The sequence below is a fragment of the Echinops telfairi genome, unplaced genomic scaffold (assembly GCF_000313985.2).
Source record: "Echinops telfairi isolate 266 unplaced genomic scaffold, ASM31398v2 ScPeMD7_655;HRSCAF=1070, whole genome shotgun sequence".
Taxonomy (NCBI): Eukaryota; Metazoa; Chordata; class Mammalia; order Afrosoricida; family Tenrecidae; genus Echinops; species Echinops telfairi.
This window is the reverse complement of record NW_022104553.1, coordinates 18,598,309-18,618,501: the sequence shown is the minus strand read 5'-3', so window position 1 is coordinate 18,618,501 and position 20,193 is coordinate 18,598,309. Positions and strand designations below refer to the sequence as shown.

Here is a 20,193-nt window from a genome sequence, read left to right as displayed (position 1 = left end):
TGCCGCAGACGGCGTCACCGTCTGTAGTACACAGGGTCCCTGGGAGGCAGGAGAGATGGCTGTTGCCTAGCAACAGGAAGTGGCAAGGAGACCAAGGAAGATGCAGGCCTGGCCATCCTCGCGCCCCGGCCCCGCCCCGCCAGGCCCCGCCCCGGCCCCGCCCCAGCGCCACGACCGCCGCAGCCCTGCGCCTGCGCAGTTCCCCGCAGACGCGGAAGCGGATCGCGCAGAGCCAAGGTCACGCGGAGGTAAATTTCTTTCTTTTGGTTTAAGCGCGCGCTCCCCGGCCAGTTGGGTCACGCGCGGCCCCCGGCGGGGGGGTGTCACTCTGAACGTCAAGGTCCCCGTGACCCTGAGGCGTTCCCGGCCTGTCCGCGTCCACTTGGGTGTCAAGCGCGTTGAGGCGGCCCTTCCGCCTCAGGGCCGAATGGACGCCGCCGAGCGGGTCGTTTTCCGAAGGAAAACCCTTCTCAGCGCCCCCCCTTCGCCCGCGCTGGGTCAAGGCCTCACCCCCAGAATCTCTGGGGACCCTAGCGACCTCCCCTTCGGTGGCACCTGAAGCCAGCGTAGGGGACCCGGAGACCCACCTGCCCTGGGAGACGCCGGTCTCCCCTAGGGAGTCCCCATCTCCTCACTGCCCCCCCACCCTTGTATGGCAAAGGGGGTCCTGATCTCCCCCTGTGAGACCCCCGCGTTCTGCACCCCTGACCCCACCCCCTGCAAAGTACGCTCTTCGCGGGTAATGGGCACCTCACCCCATCATTGTGCCCGTTTGGACGAGGGGACGCGGTGAGAGCAGTCACCGAGAGGAATAGTATTAAAAGTTAGAAAAGCAATGTGGTTGGACAAGGATAAACAGACCACAGAAAAAACGCGGGGCGCGACACGCAAAAAGACCACACACACACACCCCCGCAGACCCCGTTTTAGCACCCTGCCACCCTTCAGGGCAGAGGAGCACTGGCCCTGTTTGGTTTCACCGGAGCAGAAAGCCTCGTCTTTCTCCCTCGCAGCGGCCGGCCGTTCGGAACTGCCGACTTGACGCCCAGCCCACTCCACCCCTGGGAGTCCTGGAGACAGTAAGCATGGAGGAGAATAAACAGAGTGGCCAGGAGGAAAAAAGAAAGGAGAAATCTTATAACTAGAGGGGTTCTTGAAGAGAGAAGACAAAGGCCGGGAGACCCCAGTAGGAGTTAGGGGGAGGGGGGTTGGGGTTAGGGAGAGGGGACACCGCAATAGGGGGACAGAGGTGGAAAACCAGCAAGTGATCTGCAGGGACAGAAAAGATGGGAGAGGTGATGAGAGGTGACAGGGAGATCCGAGGGAACTGGAGGAGGAGGGAGAGAGGCGGTGAGAGAGTGAAAATAGGGGGTTATAACCCAGGAGTTGTGGGGCTGTCTGGCTGAAGGAATGAACCATAGAAGGGAGACAGGGCAGGAGTGGGCCTAAGGGGACGGGACGGGGGAGGAACTAAAGAGAAAAGGGGTGGGGGCGCATGAGGAGGAAACAGGTAAACCAAAAGGAAAGAGAGACCGAAAAAACAAGTTGATTCAATGGTGGCGTGTTGATTGGTACTTTTATAACCTGTTTACGATTTGCTTAAATCATTCAGATCCAAGTGGTGAAACTGTAAGGCTTGTACATTCTGTCGCTATTTGCATTGGAAAATGACCATCACAACTGTTTTCAGCTGGCTGGTAGCGACTTGTCTTGGAGCGTTCTGGGTCTTCCTTGCCACTTACTGTGGGCTGGGGTGGGTGGAGGGATGAGGTGAAGTAAGAAAGGACTCGATTTCTGTCATTGCATGGTGTCTTTGAATTGCCAAACACCAAACTCATAGTGACCCTATGGGACAGTGTAGAACTGGCCCCGTGAGTTTCTAAGACTGTAACTCTTTACGAGGAGGGGCTGGTGGTTTCGAACAACCAACCTTGCAGTTAGCAACCCACTGTGTAACCACTATGCCACCAGGGCTCCTCAGGGTCTCTTTGAATGAGTGCATTATGACTCTCGGGTCTGTATTTTGTGGATGTGTACTTTGATCTTAATTCATTGTTCTTTTTTCAGGCTTACTGAGATAAATCGTAATTTATGGAATTTCAACTTGATTCTTTAAATAGTCATTAACTTCTGAATTACACATTAGTGGCATCCTGTAATCGAATCATTCTTTCCTAAATATGGTGTGCCATCAGTTTTCTTTCCAAAAAAAATATGGGACCTCAGACTGGAATATTTTACTTTCTGAATGGTTTTTCTTTTCAAGTTTCTTGTGTGCAGTTCCTAGTATGAGTCCGACATGCTTTCTGTTCCCTTTCACATATTGGAAACATTCTTTGATCACCTAGTAAATACATTTGAAAAACTGAAACTCACCTCACTGCCATCTGGTCTATTCCAACTCATAGCAACCTAATAGGACAGGGTAGAACTGTTTCTAAGACTATAACTCTTTACAGGAGTAGACAGCCTCAGTGTGGCCCCTACGAGTGGAACACTGGTGGTTTCAAACTGCTGACCTTGTGGCTAGCAGCACAGTGCATAACCACTATACTGCTAGGGCTCCTTTAAATAAATTTAGACTCGGAACATGCCTTTGGGAAGGATGTCAGTATTTTATTGTATTATATTAACCAGTTAGTCTTACGTTCCATTGTCTTCCTGCCTGTGTGTCATCTGGAAGGTATTAACCTATGAAATTTAGGGTAGATGACCCCCTACAAGTTCTTCTGACCCCTTGTGTTAGACAGGTTCACTAGAGAAGCAAAACCAGAACGCTAAGAATTTTATATATATTTATATAGATAACATGAGAAATAAACAGTTCATTAAATTAGAAAGCAGTACAGATGGCTCAGTGCAACTCACTCCTGTGAGACACTGGCAGTCCTTCAAGTCTAGAGGGCCGCCAAGAGGAATTCAGGCTATCCGGGCACAGGCAGCAAACAGCAAGGCAGGTCACCAACAGTCAGCCAGATGACAGGGTCCGACAGTCCTCAGCTCAAGAGATGTAAATTCCAATCGTGCGGCGAAGCAGGTCTTGAAGGAACCTCAAATTACAGTGACACAGTCCACGGGTTAGGTGTCCCCCAGGTAGTGTATCTTGCAAACTGAGGCACAGAACAAGCAAGGCAGCCGCACACTGGTCCGATGATCAAAGAGCAAGACTCGTTGAGCCATTTTATCTCTCCGCCCTTCAATTAATCCCACATGTGTTCAATGGCCATGTTGGTACAATACACGTTAACTATCTCACCCTTTTTATCCAAATGTTGCCAGGAGACCTGGATTGATTTGTAACCTTATTCCAACAGAGCCCGTATATGAATGAAATTTCCTCTAAACTTCTCTCCGTAGCTGGCCACCCATGGCTTATGCTTTAGTGATTGTATAGTTAAATGTTTTTGCACATTTGATTGGACTAATCTAGAAATGAATGAAGAATTAAGTTACTTAGGAGCAACGTGATGAAAAACATGAAAGGAACATTGCTTTTACTCAGACCTTTGAAAAGTGGCCCTGGATTTGTTTTTTGTTTGTTTGTTTTTCATTCTTGTGAAAATATAACTCATTGCCATCAAAGTGATTGTGACTCCCAGGGGCCTCACAGGACAGAGTAGAACTGCCCCTGTGGGTTTCTAAGCCTGCGAATCTTTATGGGAATAGACCGTCTCATCCTTCTCTGCAGAACGACTGGTGATTTTGAACTGCTGACCTGTGGTGATCCATCATAAACATACGCTGGGCTGAAAGGTGGAAGAGTGACAGAGCCCAACTTTGTCCACAGTTGTAAGCCTTCAGGCAGTTTTGCTTTTCTTTTTGTTAATAGAAGCTCGGTATCCAAAAGCCAAGGAGTCTTACCATTTGCTCAGTGTCAGTGGAGAGAGAGGGGATAATAGTGCCTCCTCCCCCCAAAAATAATAATGTGACTTGCTCACGGAAGTCCATTCAGCCACCCCGAGCTGCCTTCAAACCTGGCCTTTGTGGCATCCCTAAATCCTGGCAAGTTTTCCCAGCCATGCGCACTCCTTGTTGTTCATACTGAAGGCCTAGTGTTGCCCTGTGAGCCCATTCTGGCTGTGTTGCCCTTGACTTCTTCACACACATGCACCAGGGGTAGACGGGAATGGACAAGGGAACCTTTAGAGCCCCCCAGGAAGGGTGTGCTTGTTTCCTCTTGCTGCGGTTACAGAAATGCCACAGTAAACCGCTGGGGGGGCTCTGTTCTATGTGAAATGTGGTCTCCGGGCTGGTCTGGGACCTGAAGGATGAGAAGTCAGACCAGCCCCTCGCACCCCTTGCTGCAGCGGAGTACAGGCTTCACCAATAGGCGAATAAACCTACCTGTTGGCTCTGGGGGAGGCTACATTGTCCCTATGAACCTACTGGGGCAGTGGGCAGCCAGGGACCCGTGTCCCCCCGTAGTGAGGCCCTCCCTGTGTGTGACTGTGCACAGGAAGGGGGCTTCAATCCGACTGAACAGTATCTATTCTGTGCTCAGCATTGACTTCTTCAGCCTGACCTTGCCTGAGAATGAAACCCGGAGGAGGAGATAAGGAAGAGACGTCTGGAATGGCACTGTCCCAGGTAACTGTCATGGGCTCGGTTGGTGGCTCTGCCCTCTCCTTCCTGAAACGCTGTCTTGAGAACTTACTCGGCTCCTCTGACTCTTGACTTATCGGCACTCACCCAGATGCTCCCCTCATCCGCCCTCATCTCCGCATCGATTCCATGATTCCATCTCACCTTGACCCTGGGGCACGGGGCTTGGGAAGACGCTCCATTTGGAGAGCGTCCTGGGAAGGGCTTCACACCAGGCCTTGGGGGGAGATGGAGAGTGGGTTCCAAAGGGTTTGGGAGCTGCATCCGGAATGCCGTCAGATCTGTGGACCAGGATAGAAGAAAGCTCACATTTCTTAATATGCAGGAACACATGAAGATGAAAGGGGGAAAAAAAACTTTAAAATATCCTCTGCCTGGTTTTATAATACATTCAAAGCCGAATCTGTGTTTCTGGTTCCAAAATATTAGCAATCTGGAATGGGATAGAAAGCTTAGAAACTGACTTCTGTGATTGTGTTTAATCCATGATTGGTTTTAAAACATTGAATGAACCTAAATGCCTAAAGATAGGAACTTTGAAAAAAAAACAAAACATTGCTAGTTCATCTCTTCAAGGGAGACTTGTGATGTTTGTTCAGGGACATGTTTGGTAAAAGTCTTTCAAGTTCAGTAAAGGCCCAGGCTTCCTGGTCTGTTAGAGAATGGCAGAACCCCCGAGTCTGTGGCCCTTAAACATCTTTCAAACCTGGACCTGAACCCACCCCTGGGTTCAGACTTATACCTTTCAGCCAAACCATACACAGACCTAGAAAGTGAACAGTAACAATGTGAAGAATGTACTTTTCAGAACAATCCATCATGGGAGACCAAAGTAGCCCTAAGACAAAGGTTAGCCGGCAGGAAGAGGCAGGAAAGGAGGAGAATTGGAAACAGAAATCAGGGTGAGAGTGGTATACATATATTAATATTGAAGGAATTACAACTAATGTCACAAAGCAAAACATGAGTAATTTTTTTTTAACATGGGTAAATTGATGGATAGGAAACGAATACCCTCTGTAAACTTGCACACAAATCACAATGAAATGTGATATATATATATATATAATTTAACTGCAATGAAAGAAATAGATTTTTTGTGGGGGGGTGGGGTATCCAAGAAGGTAGAAGCAGGAGTAGAGCCATAGTCTGATTTTACCATTATTACATATTTTAAACATCACACGACAGATTTGTTTTATGGTACAACTCCAGATCCCTCACTGGTATATAGAAACCCTTTAGGACAGAGGAGAACTAGCCCGGAGGGTTTCTGAGGTGGCAAATCTTCACAGCAGAACGCCTGCTTGCCCTCCCTCTCTTACTTCACTCTGATGTTTTTAGGTTCGATTCTAAAACCTGACCACCTGGGTTCTGGTTGCTGGCTCTACCATTTATTACCTGGATAGGAGTTTTCTGTATAAAGTGGGAACAGATTAGTCTCTTGAGGGCTATTAGGTCCTTATGTTGTTTAATCCATATAAAGCATTTATGTGTGTACATAAACACAAGAAAAATCTAAACTGACTGCCATTGAGTCAATAATGACTCAAGCCCTCTAGAACAGAGTCAAATTGCCCCTGTGAGTTTCTTAGACTCTAACTGTTCCCAGGAGTAGAAAGCCCGGTCTTCCTCCCGAGGAGCGGCTCAGGATCCAACCGTCAGCCTTGTGAGTGCACCCCTAACCCTAACCACTATGCCCCCAGGGCTATGTGTTTGGACTACATTTAAATCATTGAGAGTAAAGTTCTGCCAATCAGTGTGTTTTAAATTTCGTAGTTATTGCTGTTAATTAGCATCAGCATGTCTTTTTCACTCTTTCCGATCTTTCTTTAAAGCTACAGTGGACTTTGTCATCCCTGAAGACAGCACTCTGACTCTAGTTTCATCCGAGAAACTCAATGTCATTTGCCATAAAGAGCACAGGACGTAACACATCTACATCGATGACACTTTCTGGATTTTTTTTTTCTTTTTTCTTTTTACTTTCTGGATTTTTAAAAAATCTGTACTTTTTCTTTTACTGTCCACCAAAATAGGAAGTCTACCATAATTTAGTGGACTTCATGTCCTTTGTCAGAAAGGTTAATGAAAGTGGGAGAGCGCATCTTGCCATGAATTTTCGTATGGATCTGTCAGTGTTTTCTATCCGATTGATCCCCTGCACATCACGCTTTCTCACCCATGCACGACCATCAGGTCGCTTCCGACGCCTAATGACCCTGAGGACAGGGCGGAACTGCCCCCGTGCGTTTCCAAGACTGTCAGTCGTTATGGGAGTAGCAAACCTTGTCTTCTTGCCACAGAGAGAGAATGGGGGCTTCAAACTATCGACCTTCTGGTTAGGAGCCCAACACATAGCCCACGACACCACCTCCCCAGGGCCCCAGCACATCAGTGCTTCTCATGAGAAAATCACAACTCTTGCTGTGTCTCCTTGGCTGATTGCAGGAACTGTTGACCTTCAGGGATGTGGCCATCGAGTTCTCTCAGGAGGAGTGGGACTGCCTGGACCCTGCTCAGAGGGCTCTGTACAAGGACGTGATGCTGGAGAACTACAGCAACCTGGTCTCCCTGGGTGAGCATCACTGTCTTCTTTGGGTTGGGTTCTACTCTGTGTTTTCCTTTGAGCTTCTCTGCCTTGATGGATGTCCTGTCACATCCCGGTCCTAAAGCCAAAGATGCAGTGTATTCTCAAATGAAAGGCTTCATACGGTGCCATCTGAGGTTTAGCTTTCCCCCTCTTGCCTGCCTTCCACTAGAGCAGAGCTTCGGTTGAGCACAACATCTGACAACTTTTCCTGTGCTTTTGAATGTTGGGAAAGTGAGCAAAGGAACAGCTATGTAAAATACTCCTCAAGCACTTAAAAGGAGGCAGTAGGTTTATAAACCCATCCCGAACGGCCTCTCTTCTCAGTTGGAACAAAGGACGTAGATCCTATCTGAAAAAGTCATAATACAGCATGTTCCTTTTGTCTTATACTGAAGACGGCTCCCTGCCAAACCCGAATACTATTCCGTTTTGGAGTAAGAGAAAGCGCCCTGGGCTGTGGAGATGACAATAGCAACAAAAACCACCAGAGTGAGTGAGAATGGCTCACAGGTGTGACCACACGGATGAGCTCAGATGGGCAGCGAGGACACGGATCCATTAAATGAGAGTTGTGAGAAAGCTTCCAAGGTGGGAGAGAACTGTGGGAAAGCAAAGTTCCCGTGAGCCCTCGAAGGAGAATTTTCTTCTCCCTTGCTACTTATGACTCTCCTTTCCAGGCTGTCAGTCAACTCCAGTAGTGTGTCAGCGTAAGAAGAGATGAAGCCAAGAGTGATTATTGTGACTTACAGGACACGGTCACCTGGTCCCTGTGAACTCTAGGCTTTCAGAAAAATTGGAAGGGGCAGTTGAAACGGTTTTTCCTTTTGTACTTGAGCCCATCCCAACTGATCCTCCGCTCATACGGGTCCGAATGAGGCCGCCACAGTCCTGATCTCAGAACATACCCTGGTTCTATTCCCATTTTAACTACTTGGTGGGGGCACCTTCTCGGGAATGGGGAAACATTGATTGCTCTTCTCTTACATCAGAGGCCCCAGGAATTGCAGGGCTGTCTCAAGCTCTCTGCTTCTTCAGGTCCTTCAGCCATGATTGTTTGTTTTTACTAATGCCAATCCAAACTTCAGGAGTGTGTGTGTGTAAAAGGAGAGTAGGTTAGATCAGCAGCTATCGTTACTCGGCAGTACTGTAAAGACAGTGGACACAGCTTATTTTGGAATCTTAGTCCTACATCAGGACCTTACCTGAGTCTTTTATGGACAGAACAAGAACCCCACAAAATCTTACCCTCTGTGTTAGACAGGGTTCTCTAGAGAAACAAAACCAGAATGCTAATACTTTTATATATATTTATACAGATAGATAGATGTATAACATAAGAAATAAAGTTAATTAAATTATAAAGCAGTACAAATAGCACAGTGCAACTCACTCCCGTGAGACAGTTGTGACACACTGGCAGCCCTTCAAGTCTTGAGGGCTGCCGGGTAGTCCTCTGTAGAGCAACTCAGGCTATCCGGGCACAGGCAGCAAACAGCAAGGCAGGTCACCAACAGTCAGCCAGATGACAGAGTCTGACAGTCTCCAGCTCAAGAAATGTAAATTCCAATGGTGCGACGAAACAGGTCTTGAAGGAACCTCAAATTACAGCGACACAGTCCACGGGTTAGGTGTCCCACAGGTAGTGTAGCTTGCAAATTGAGGCACAGAACAAGCAAGGCAGCCACAAACTGGTCCAATGATCAAAGAGCAAGAGACAAGAAAGGCGAGGCTCGCTGAGCTATTTCTCTCTCTGCCCTTCAATTAATCCCACAGGTGTTTATCGGCTAGGTCGGCACAATAAACTAACTATCTCACCCTCTTACCTTGGTCCAACATGTTGTATTTTTAGACCTCACCTAGCTCTCAACCCAGTCTGGGAATGTTTTAAAAAGCAAGCAAAACTTGGCTCTTCCTAGTACTGTATCCTGCTCATTTTTAAGATTTTTGCCTCTGAAACTTACCGTATATACTCAAGTACAAGCCAACTTTTCCAGTACATTTTTTATGCCGTATTTGCCATAAAATAAGGTGCCTCGGCGGATATTCGGGTCAGCTTGTACTCGAGTGTATACGGTAGGTAGTTTTGAAATACCTATTTCTAGAGAGAAAGCACTGTGACATTGTTGATCAGCTTTCTTAATGATCGTTCCCTGTGAGCTAGCAATCACAACGGAAAGAACTTCTCTCAGGGAGCACATTGTCCACGTTTATAACGCTGCATCTTGACCAAACTAGTCTTCCTGCCACATTGTGGCAGCCCATCGTGTACCCACTGTGCCATTAGGATGCCCCCAAGTGTTTGGAAAAGGTAACCTTGGATATTTGGTTGTACTCTCTTTCACCTGACATGGTGCTGACTCTCAAAATGCACTTTTCTCTATTAAATAGATTGATCTTTTTTTTTTAATTGGGAAATTGGACTCTCTTGAGAGGCTACTTTTTATGCTTGGTCACAGTCTTGGTCCCAGAAACACCACCGACTTTATCTTAGTTGGAAGTGGTGGGACAGCAAATTCCTGGTTTTGTTGTTGTCGTTTTCACGGAATTAGTGAAAATGTAGATAAACATTACAACATCTCCATAATTTCTACACATAATTCAATGGCACGGATTGTCTTCTTCAAGTTATGCATATGCAAATCTATGCGCCCACGGTTTTTATTTGACAGTTTATATTGCCCTGTATAAATGGCTATGATTGTAGCAGGGTAGCTCAAATCTTGTCCTTGGAAGATGAAAGAAACTGGTAAGTTTCTCTTCAACCTTGAGATTCCCACAGGTCAAATGCCAATATGGGTGTACTTTGGAGTGATGGTAGAAAAATACCCCTGCTTTCCATACTTTATATTCTGTAAGTGGTTTGGTTATACAGTATTTGAAACTAGGCTTTCCTATTTAATTACATATAATAACCATTTCTTGACTGAAGAATCTGCTTGCCTGGGCTTTCCTAGTGATATGAACACTATGATTGACGTTTCAAAACGTCATAATAAATACAGGCAGTCCCTGGGCTATGGGCAGGCGATCCATTCCTAAGTGTGTCTTTAAGTTGAACCTGCAGGCAAGTCGGAACAGGCACATATCATTTAGCCTTACTTTAGTGCAGTAAAAAAAGTTCAGGCCCAAAGCCTTGTCAGTGACCTCAAAGCTGCGTGTCCAGCACGTGTGCCTTCAGCACTTTCGGTGTAATGTGTTGACTTATCTCCCAATTCTAGTTCCTAGGTTCTCTCTGTGTTTCAGATACCTCTTCTAGATGGATGCTGCAGAAATTATCAACAGATGAAAATCCCCTTAAAGAATTCCAAACAGTGACAATGGAAAGACAGGAAAGCCCCGGCATAGAAACCGTTGACTGTGAAAAGAGCCTAGCAGGTGTGCCTGAATTGGAGAGCCCGTGGGGCTGTAAAGAAAGTCACCCCGAAGGGATGACTGCATCCCATGATGACCCTCTCACGGGCAGAGAGCCCCGCCCACATGCTGAATCCTGGGATAGTTTTTCTCTAAAGCAGGAAGTTTCTAGAGGAAAAGGTACCTATCAGTTTTATACATGGGAGGATCCATATGAGAGGAATTTACTGGAAAGTTCCGTAGGTTATGGAGAAAGCAAATATATGAAATATTTGGAAAATAACATTGGTTTAAGCTTTTCATCTGCTTTGGCTGAACCCCAGAGATTTCAAACGGAAGAAAACATGTTTGGATGCAGTCAGGTTGAGACCAAAAGCTTCCCCGTTTCATCGGGTCACAGATTCTCAGCTAGTGTTGAACTCAACATTTGCAGGAAGTGTGGGGAGGTTTTTAAAGATCCCCTGTTGCTTACACAGCACCAGAAAGCACACGGTGGAGAAGAACCCGACGGAGGGCACGAATATGGGCTTTCTTTCCACCAAATCTTAAATCTTACCAAGCATCAGGGAGTGCCTTCTGGGCCAACCCTTACCAACGAGTGCGGTGAGTGTGGCAAAACCTTTACTTCCTTTCCCAACTTAATTAAACATAAGAAAATCCATACTGGAGAGAAACCATATCCATGCCATGTATGCGGGAAGGCGTTCAGGCTTCGGTCTGACCTGAGAATCCACCAAAGTATCCACTCTGGGGAGAAGCCTTACAAATGTAGCGAGTGTGGTAAGGCTTTTGTCAGGCGGTCGCAACTCTTGGGCCACGAGAGGATCCACACTGGAGAGAAGCCTTACAAATGTAAGGAGTGCGGCAAAGCCTTTACGCTCAATTACTCGCTGACCCGCCACCAGCGGCTCCACAACGAGGAGAACCTTTACAAATGTAACGACTGTGGCAGGACGTTCGTCACGCCTTCCTACCTTCTGTATCACGAGAAAACGCACACTGGTGAGAAGCCCTACAAATGTCTCGAATGTGGTAAGGCCTTCCGGCAACAGTATGACCTTCGGATTCACCAGAGAATTCATACCGGCGAGAGACCATACAAATGTCTTGAGTGCAGTAAGGCCTTTCGGCAGCATTATGACCTCAGGATCCACCAGAGGGTCCACACTGGAGAGAAACCCTACAAATGCAACGACTGTGGCAAGGCCTTCACCTATTTCTCACACCTCAGTAGACACCAGAGAATATTTTCGGAGAAAGGACACTCGAAGCCTAACCTGTCGGCCAGTGCTTTTATGCAAAGCTCCTCCCTTGGGGGCCATGAGGTCATTCACAGCGAAGAGAAAACTCACAAATGTAACGCCTGTGGCAAAGACTTTAATTCCTTTTCCACTTTCATTAAACACAGAAGAATCCATACCAGAGAGAAGCCCTGTCGATGCAATGTCTGTGGCAAGGCTTTTAGGTGCCTGTCGGAAATCAGGACGCACCAACGAATCCACACCGGGGAAAAGCCGTACACGTGTAACGAGTGTGGTAAGGCTTTCGTCAGGCGCTCGCATCTCTGGAGCCACGAGAGAATCCACACTGGAGAGAAACCTTACATATGCAACGTGTGCGGCAAAGCCTTTAGCCACCTTTCCAACCTCAATAGACATCAGAAAATCCACGCTGAGAAGCATCACTATCAATCGACTAGCGCCATCAGTGTATTTACCCAGAGCTCCGAGCATTGGGTATCATAAGATAAATCATGACGTTAAAAAAAACAACAAACACTTTGCAAAGGCAGTGAGCTTGACAAACCCTTTGGTCATCTTTTAAGCCTTGCTAGACTGACAGTAGAAAAGAACACACCCCCACCCCCCAGCCCCCCAAAATCCCTCCCATCAAGTCAATGCTGACTCATAGCGACCCCCTGTGGGTCGCCAAGACTGTTAACTATTTACGGAAGTAGAAAGCCTCGTCTTTCTCCTGGGGAGCTGCTGGTGCTTTTGAACCGCCAAACTTGGGATCGCAGCCCAAACGCATAACCACAACACCCCCAGGACTCCTTTAGTATAGAAAATACTTAGCGAAGACAGGAGCGTTGTAAATTGAATATCTATCGTTGCCTTTATCCATAGCTAACGCATTGGGTTCCATCAGCTAATTCGTAGCTAAGTGTAACTTTACAAATGCAGCGAGTGTGGCAAATGCTTTATCCTACATTTTAACCTTGCTAATGGAGAGAAGTTAATACTGGAAAGACACCTTACAGTTGTGATGAATGTAGCAAAAGCCTTTGCCCATTTCACAAACTTCACTAAACAAAACGTGTAATGCAAAGGAATACTGTAAATATATATGTCAATGCGTTTATCTAACACTCAACTTGGGAATCAAAGAAAATTCACACCGGAGAGAAATCTTACTAGTGAATTTCATCAGTTTTGTTGTTTGTCCAATGTTGACCCTTTGCATGAGAATAAATACTAACTGAAAAGAACCCTTTGAAGTGTAATGTCATAAATGATTTAGCTCGTTTTCACAGTGGACCACCCGAGCCCATTGTCCTTGAGCACTTTCAGTCACAATACTCCTTTAGGACAGAAACAACCCACAGGATTTCCCAAGGTGCAAGTCTTTACAGGTAAGTTTGAACCGCTGACTTTTCGATGGCAGCCAAGCCCTGTGTCTGAAGGGCTCTTTCATTGGACGACACAGCAGAGAATTCACGGTTCAAAGAACTAAGAATCTAATTCTCAACATCCGTCAACTTCAGCTAGTAATCCACTTCCGATTAGTCTGTAAAATTGATAGTCAATGTTATTTAAATCTTTTGATCTCCTAATCGCAAGGACACCTGTGGAAAGATCCAAATATTTGCAGCATAGACGATATTTGTATTCAGATGCCTCTGGGTTCTTGAAAAGGTTTTATTGCTCTTAATGACGTTCAAACCCGCCTCCCAGGTCTTTTCATGCGCTGCGCTGCAACATCTCTGGAAGGGATTGATCAGGACCTAGTTTCAGATGTGTACATTTACATGGAAAGAAAGAGCTGGCGGAAAGACACGAGGGTTCCACATCAATCATCCCCATGCTGGTGTTCAAATTCCTCTTCTCCAGATTTTTTTTTTTTTTTGGGTACAAAAGAGCTAACAGAAAAGGAGTGCTCGACCAAGTCACCGAGAAACAGAGCAGGCTCAGTTTTCTTGGGAACAGAATGATAGGTTACTAGTTACTGCTAAGATAGTGGGAGCCCCGGTGAGGTTGTGGGTTAAGTGCTGGGCTGCTCACTAGTAAATGGGTTTGAATCCACTGGCTGGTCCACAGGAGAAAGATGAAGCAGTCTTCGTCCATCAAAGTTTACAGCCTTGGAGAGTAAATAGCTTATAGGGTCACAGTGAGTCCCAATCGACGTCCTGATTACAATGGTTTTTTGAGGTACTGATGTGGCGCAGACAGTCTTGGCACTGTTAGGTAAGCGTTGGACTGCGAAAGATTTACAGCCTCTGAAACCCCACGTAAGGTCACACCGAGTTGAAATAGACTGGGGACAGTGAATGGGTTTGTTTTCATGTGACAGAATAAAGAGGGAGGAGTGATGGTCTCACCTGTGAAAGGAGTCCTGGTTGCTACCACCCGGCAGACAGCTCACTGGAATCATTTGAGAAGAGAACTACACGGGCCTATGTCTCAATGAGCTTACATAAGATGCAGAAACTAGGGAACTCATATGTTGCCCAACACCGTTTCTGTGAACTGCAAGGACACGACGCTGTGTGATACATGTGGAAAAGCGTCTTCCATAATGAGACTTGGGCAGCCTTGACCACCTGGTATGAAATGGCCGGAGAGACCATGAATAGGAAACTGGCTCCGTGTTGGTGGTTAGGAGGTGGGATGGGAGTGAGGGTGCTTTGAGCTTCATAGACTCACAAAGCGGGGAGCGCTTCAACATTTTTTTTAGCTTGCCCTGAGGTGAATCAGAAGAACAAGATGAGTCTTCAAAGCTGTCAGCAGTAGAACACCAAGAAATTGGAGTGACGTGCACTGATAAGAACGCTAAGTCCAAAAGATGCCCCTCCCCCCCAAAATCATGGAATTCTTCCTCCTGACCTGACATAAGAACACCTTCCCCTAAAGATCCTGTCCCCTGAATTTGAACTTCTCGCCTCCTACTGTCGGGCAGTACGTTTTCATTAAAGTCACCCCTCCTGATAAGTCAGTTTAAGCAACGTTAGAGAACTCAGACACCATGATGTGATCACCACAACCTCACAGAGAGTCCTTTTGTCTCAGACACCTTCCCTAGGAGACTGACCGTGTGTCTGTCTCTTTACCACGATAAGGGGAAATATATTATGATACGATCTAGCAGCGGTACTTTTTTAACGTACCTTCTCATAAAATTGTGATAGTGGCAAATTCTGCTTGTGATTTTTTCCAGCTGCCCTGTGTATGCTTAACCGTCATGGTGGTCCCTTGAATGACCAAGCCAAACCCACCTAGTCCTGCACCATCCCCATGATTGGCGGCAGATCAGACTGTTGTGATCCAGAGCGTATCAGTGATTGATCTTCAGAAGAAGTTTGCCAATGCTTTTTTATCTTTTTTTTTTTTAATGTAGAAGAATGCCTTTAACTGTTAGGACAATATTACCTACAATGACTACAAGTTTTAAAGTAGGATGTATGTCCTGATCACCTGATAATTGTAGAAATAAAATGACCCAATATAAGTACCCCGATTGAAAATAAAAATAGCTCGTGATGGGGGTGGCAACAGAAGAGACATTTCCTTTGTGTCAGGGAGGAGAACAATGCTATAACAGCCCTGAAATCAGTCACAATATGCTGGGAAGAGGTGTGAGCCTGTAATGAGTAAGGGAAAAGATGTTTGATAGAAATGTATTTTTATTACACATCATACATTTGTTTACGGATAAATGAGTATCTCGGTGACTCTTCAGGCCTGAACCACTCTTACCCCCGGGGCTGGTGTTCAGTTGAACAGTAAGTGGGTCTATAAGGTGAACAATCACACTAGGGGGGTGTACACTCCTTAGAACAATCGACCAAGATCAAAAGAGCATCATATGCCCAAGGACAACATTCATAAGGCAGGAAGGGTTAGGAAAGGAGGAATGGGAATGGGAAACACGGAGGAAATACTCTGAACTTTCCCCAAATTCATAATAAAAGAATGAGCCTTCTCTAGAACTATTGGTGTGAGATTGCCACGTTCAAGTACAAGACGTATAAAGCAAGACGGCACTAGAAGGCACAGAGACATAGACTCAGTGCATGGTATGAGGGATTTGTTATAAACCCGAGGTTAATCTTCAAATCTCTTGTCTTTAGCCAAATAGCACAAAATGTAACTCAATCTGAAAATTGCTGAAGTCCCTTAGGGCTTCATTTTTTGTTTGTTTGTTTTTTACTGAAACCCCAAATATGGCATTACCCTTGAACATTTCTGACCTAATTTCAAGGCTGAACATAGCCTCCCATAATAAACAGACCACTGTACAGACACAATGGCTGTCTCTGAAGGAGTATTAAGCATGCTGGTTAAGTTGTTGGTTTCCAATTGGTGGTTGCAATCTACCCGTAGCTTCACCAGAGCAAAGGCTGGCAACCTGCGCTCGTAAAGATTACAACCTCATGGCAGTTTCTCTCACCCGGGGTTGCTCTGCGGCAGCGTAGACGCGACTGCAGTGAAGAACCTGGCGACACTAGATTTAGTAAGCAAGATCGGTGAAATAAATATTTATGCTGCAGCCTAGGTCTTTCCATGTCTGCACAGAATTTAATTGGTCAATTGCTTCCATGTATCCATCATGTACACTTAGGTTATATCAATGCTTCTGTTATGGTCACAACAGTGTTTCCTATATGGGCCAGAGTCACAGGGAGTGCTAGATATCACAAGATCGGATAGTTGGGTTTGCAGGATTAGGATCACAGGCAAAAGGCAGCTCGATCAATGGGTACATTATAGTTCGTAAGATCATGTTCTGCATCCTAGTTTGGTGAGGGGTCTCTAGGGTGTTGAAAGCATGTGAACAGTCATCTACGATACAACTACGGTTCTCTGCTCATCTGAGGCAGAAGAGAGAGAGACTCACAGAAGAAGCTCGTCTCTCAACCTAAATGAACCCCAGCCACATTTACCCTGAGACCAGAAGAAAATCAATGATTCCCAGCTACAACCACTGCCCATTCTAATCGGGGCTATTGTAGATTGACCTTGACAGAATGGGAGAAAGAGGTGGAACTTCAAATTCAGAATAGAATAAAATAGGAGGGGAAATAACCCTACTGAACTGTTGCGACTGCAAGACTCCTCAACATTAATCCCCAGAGACACTCTTCTAACCTTGAACTGAAGCTAACCCCTGATGTCATCCTGCGATACACTACGAATTGACCCCCCCCCAAAACAATGAGCATCACTGTGAGTATTGGGCTCCGAGCCCAAATAGCCAATGATGACATCAAAACAAAGAGGAGACTGTAAGAGGGAAAATAAACTAGATCAATAGGAATGTTCCTGCACCCTGGAGAATGTAGCCCATGCCACTGAAAAATATCCAGGGAACTTGTTGAATGGAATCCACCAACTGCTGTGTAAACCTTCAACGAAAACACATGAAAAGATCATTAATGTTTAAAACCGTGCCCTAATTCAGGATTACAGGCCTACACCGATTTGAATATCAGATTTTATTCTTATCCGAAGGAACCCTGGTGCCGTAGTGGTTAAAGCAGCTCACTTGCTAACCCAAAAGTTACCATTTTGAACCCACCAAGGACTATGGGAGAGAGATGCTGTCGTCTGCTTCCATAAAGATTTACCTTGATATAATTTGACACTTCTCTCTTGACCTAACCTGAACTTGCTCAAAGCTCAAAGGCTTCTCGATTGTTCCAAGAAAACTTTCTTCTCTGTTCTGTAAAATTTTGTTGGTGGTTTTTATTTTTTACTCTTTCTTTTTATCTTTATATTATTATTGTTGTTGTTTTCTTCTGTTTAGTTTAGATTTTGTTTTTTGTTTCTGCTTGGTCTCCCAGTTTAGGAAACATAGGAGTGTTTGCATGGAGACCATAACTGAGGCAGTGATTTACAGGGAAGGGGATGGGGAGGGGAATTAGGGAGGCATCAGTGGGTGCTGAAGCAGGAGGGAGCATCAGACCTGATGTGATGATGTATATACAACTCTTCTTAGAAGCAGTTTATGGAACTGTATGATATATATGATATCAAGAAAACTAATAAAAAAGAAAAAGAAATCCAATTTGACCTATGGTTATCATGGGTGAAGGAGGAAGAGTTTTTGCTTAAGGGGCATTGAGTTCATTCTAATGGTTTTGTTTCTTTTTGCTAACATGGAAAAAAAACATGAATAACATTGAGTACTGGGATTGGGGAGGGGAGGGAGAGATGCTCTAAAATTTATTGTGGTAGAAATTGTATAACTCTTCTTGATGTGGTTGAGCTGTTGTATGATATGTGGACGAAGTGCCAATAAAACTTTAAAAAATAATAAAAGGTTTACCTTGGAAAAAAAAATTTTTTTTTACCCTGAAAATTTGTGGGGCAGTTGTACTCCGCCCTGTAGAATTGACCCAAGGACAATGATGGTTTATTATCATTGTTATAATAATAATAGTTACTATTATTATTACTCAGACAAAACACCAACACCTAGTCAGTGAAGATTACATTAAATTACTTAGAACCCCTGAGATATTGGTGTACAGTCTGACACCAGTCTCTCCACAAGGTCCACCCTTGTCTCAGGGATTTGTGCACCTTCCTGAGCGCCTCTGACACTGGACCATTTTCTATTTCAGAAGAATTTCTTTTCCAACTTGTGGGAAAGTGAGGAACAGAGAGTGTATGCAGACAAATTCTGTATTCCCATAATGAAGCCTGGGAGGCCAGAATTCTGAGTGGAGGGAGAGCTTCCCATTTGTGAGTTAGAGATGAGTCCCAGTCACATTGTCATAATTAAAAATAATCCCCGCCATATCCTCCCATCATAGTGCTACCTTAAAGTTACTTCTTACAGGCACATGGCTGGTGGCTATCTGGCTGGCAGATATAGGAACAGGCATACTGCTATTGCTCTCCCTGCTCAGGGGACAGTCAGTCCCCCTTACCTGCCCCGGCTCTGGTGTTAGGTTACTCCTCCAATGAGCTCAGGGACCTCTAGGGTTAAGGTACAATCCATTTTGTTACCTAAGTGGTTTACCTATAATTAGGGGGACTTGCATGCCCCCAAACAATATAAGAATACCTTTGCCCTCTCTCCCTCTTGGACCTGACACCGTGGGGGGGAGATGAGCACCCCAAAAGTTTTGTCTGTCTCTTAATTTCTTCCCTTCAATTACACACTGTCGCTAGGATCCATCAGGCTGTGGGCTGGCTCCCACACCAATGTAAGCCTGTCTCCAGATCCCTAACATGTTTATTTCCCAATCCAGCGACTGAATTGGAAACAACCTACCAACTCCTTCCAGGTTGTTAGTGGGCTTTTGGGGATGGTCTCAGCAGACAGTGTGAATATGAGAGGGCGGCAGACAAGCCCTGAGATGTGGGTTAGCAATTCTCTGACCTCACCTCCGCACAGACTTGCTATTATCACCGTAGGTTCCTGATGGCTTTCTTGGGGCAGGGGGTGGGGGGTGGGGGTAGTCATATAAATTGGCCTGCTAACCACAAGGTCAGCCTTTTGAACCCGTCAGCCCTTCTGTTGGAGAAAGCTGAAGCTTTCCTTTCCTAGGAAGATTAACCACCTTGGAAAGCCCTACTGCCCTTATAGGGTCGCTATGAATCAGAATTGAGCCTATGATTGTGTGTTTCCTTTGGGATTGCTGTATATATGTAGATAATTTCAAAAGCACTCTCAATCCTCTTATCTTTCTTCATAACAGTCCTTTGTAGGAAAAAGAAACTATTTTAGACAATATGATTATGAAGCGGAAGAGGCAAGACAGTAAGTGACTGGTTCAGTGTTCTAAAATAAATAATTAAAAAAACCCAATTATAGTCACAAACGAATAACATGGATTACATGGAGAACTCTTGTTTAGATTTTAGCCCTGAAGGAAATCTCGAGAACAAAATTAAACTGGTTAAACTTCCTATAAAAATATATTCGATGAACAAGCGGCCATCTAGCTCAGAAGCAACAAAGCCCACATGGAAAAAGCACACCAGCCTGTGTGATCATGAGGTGTCGATGGGATCAGGAATCGGGCATCTAAGACCCAGAATAAAACCATACCCAATATGAAGGGGTGGGGCAGAAGGCATGGAGTGGAGACCCAATGCCCACCTGTAGACAATTGAACATCCCCTCACAGAGGGGTCACAAGGAAGAGATGAGCCAGCTCTTTGGTGCTTCCTTCCCCCCACTATCATGACCTCAATTCTACCATACAAGTCAGATTAGACTGGAGCAGGCACACTGCTACAGATAAGAACCGAGGGGAATCCCTCAGGGCCAACAAGGAGAGTAGAGATTCCAGGAGGATTAGGGGAGGGTGGGGGGAGAAATGGAGAATCGATCACAAGGATCCACTAGAACCCCCTCCCACGGGGATGAATAACAGAATAGTGGGTAAGGGCGAGGGAGGACGATGTAAGATATGG

General features: G+C 45.6%; 1 protein-coding gene across 4 annotated transcripts in view; it reads left to right on the top strand.

The window, feature by feature from the left end:
• The first annotated feature begins 226 nt into the window (after nt 1-226).
• Nucleotides 227-20,193, top strand: part of LOC115870304 (zinc finger protein 677) — a 42,620-nt gene continuing 22,653 nt past the window's right edge. The window contains exons 1-4 of one of the 4 annotated variants that reach the window (XM_045292550.1): nt 227-248; nt 4,502-4,587; nt 7,054-7,180; nt 10,439-12,408. In XM_045292550.1, the coding sequence (XP_045148485.1) occupies nt 4,534-4,587; nt 7,054-7,180; nt 10,439-12,291 (2,034 nt within the window). In that variant the 5' untranslated portion in view covers nt 227-248; nt 4,502-4,533 and the 3' untranslated portion in view covers nt 12,292-12,408. Of the gene's footprint in view, nt 249-926; nt 1,080-3,182; nt 4,588-7,053; nt 7,181-10,438 lie in introns of those variants that run through there. The other 3 variants (XM_045292549.1, XM_045292548.1, XM_045292547.1) reach the window with 3 other exon arrangements.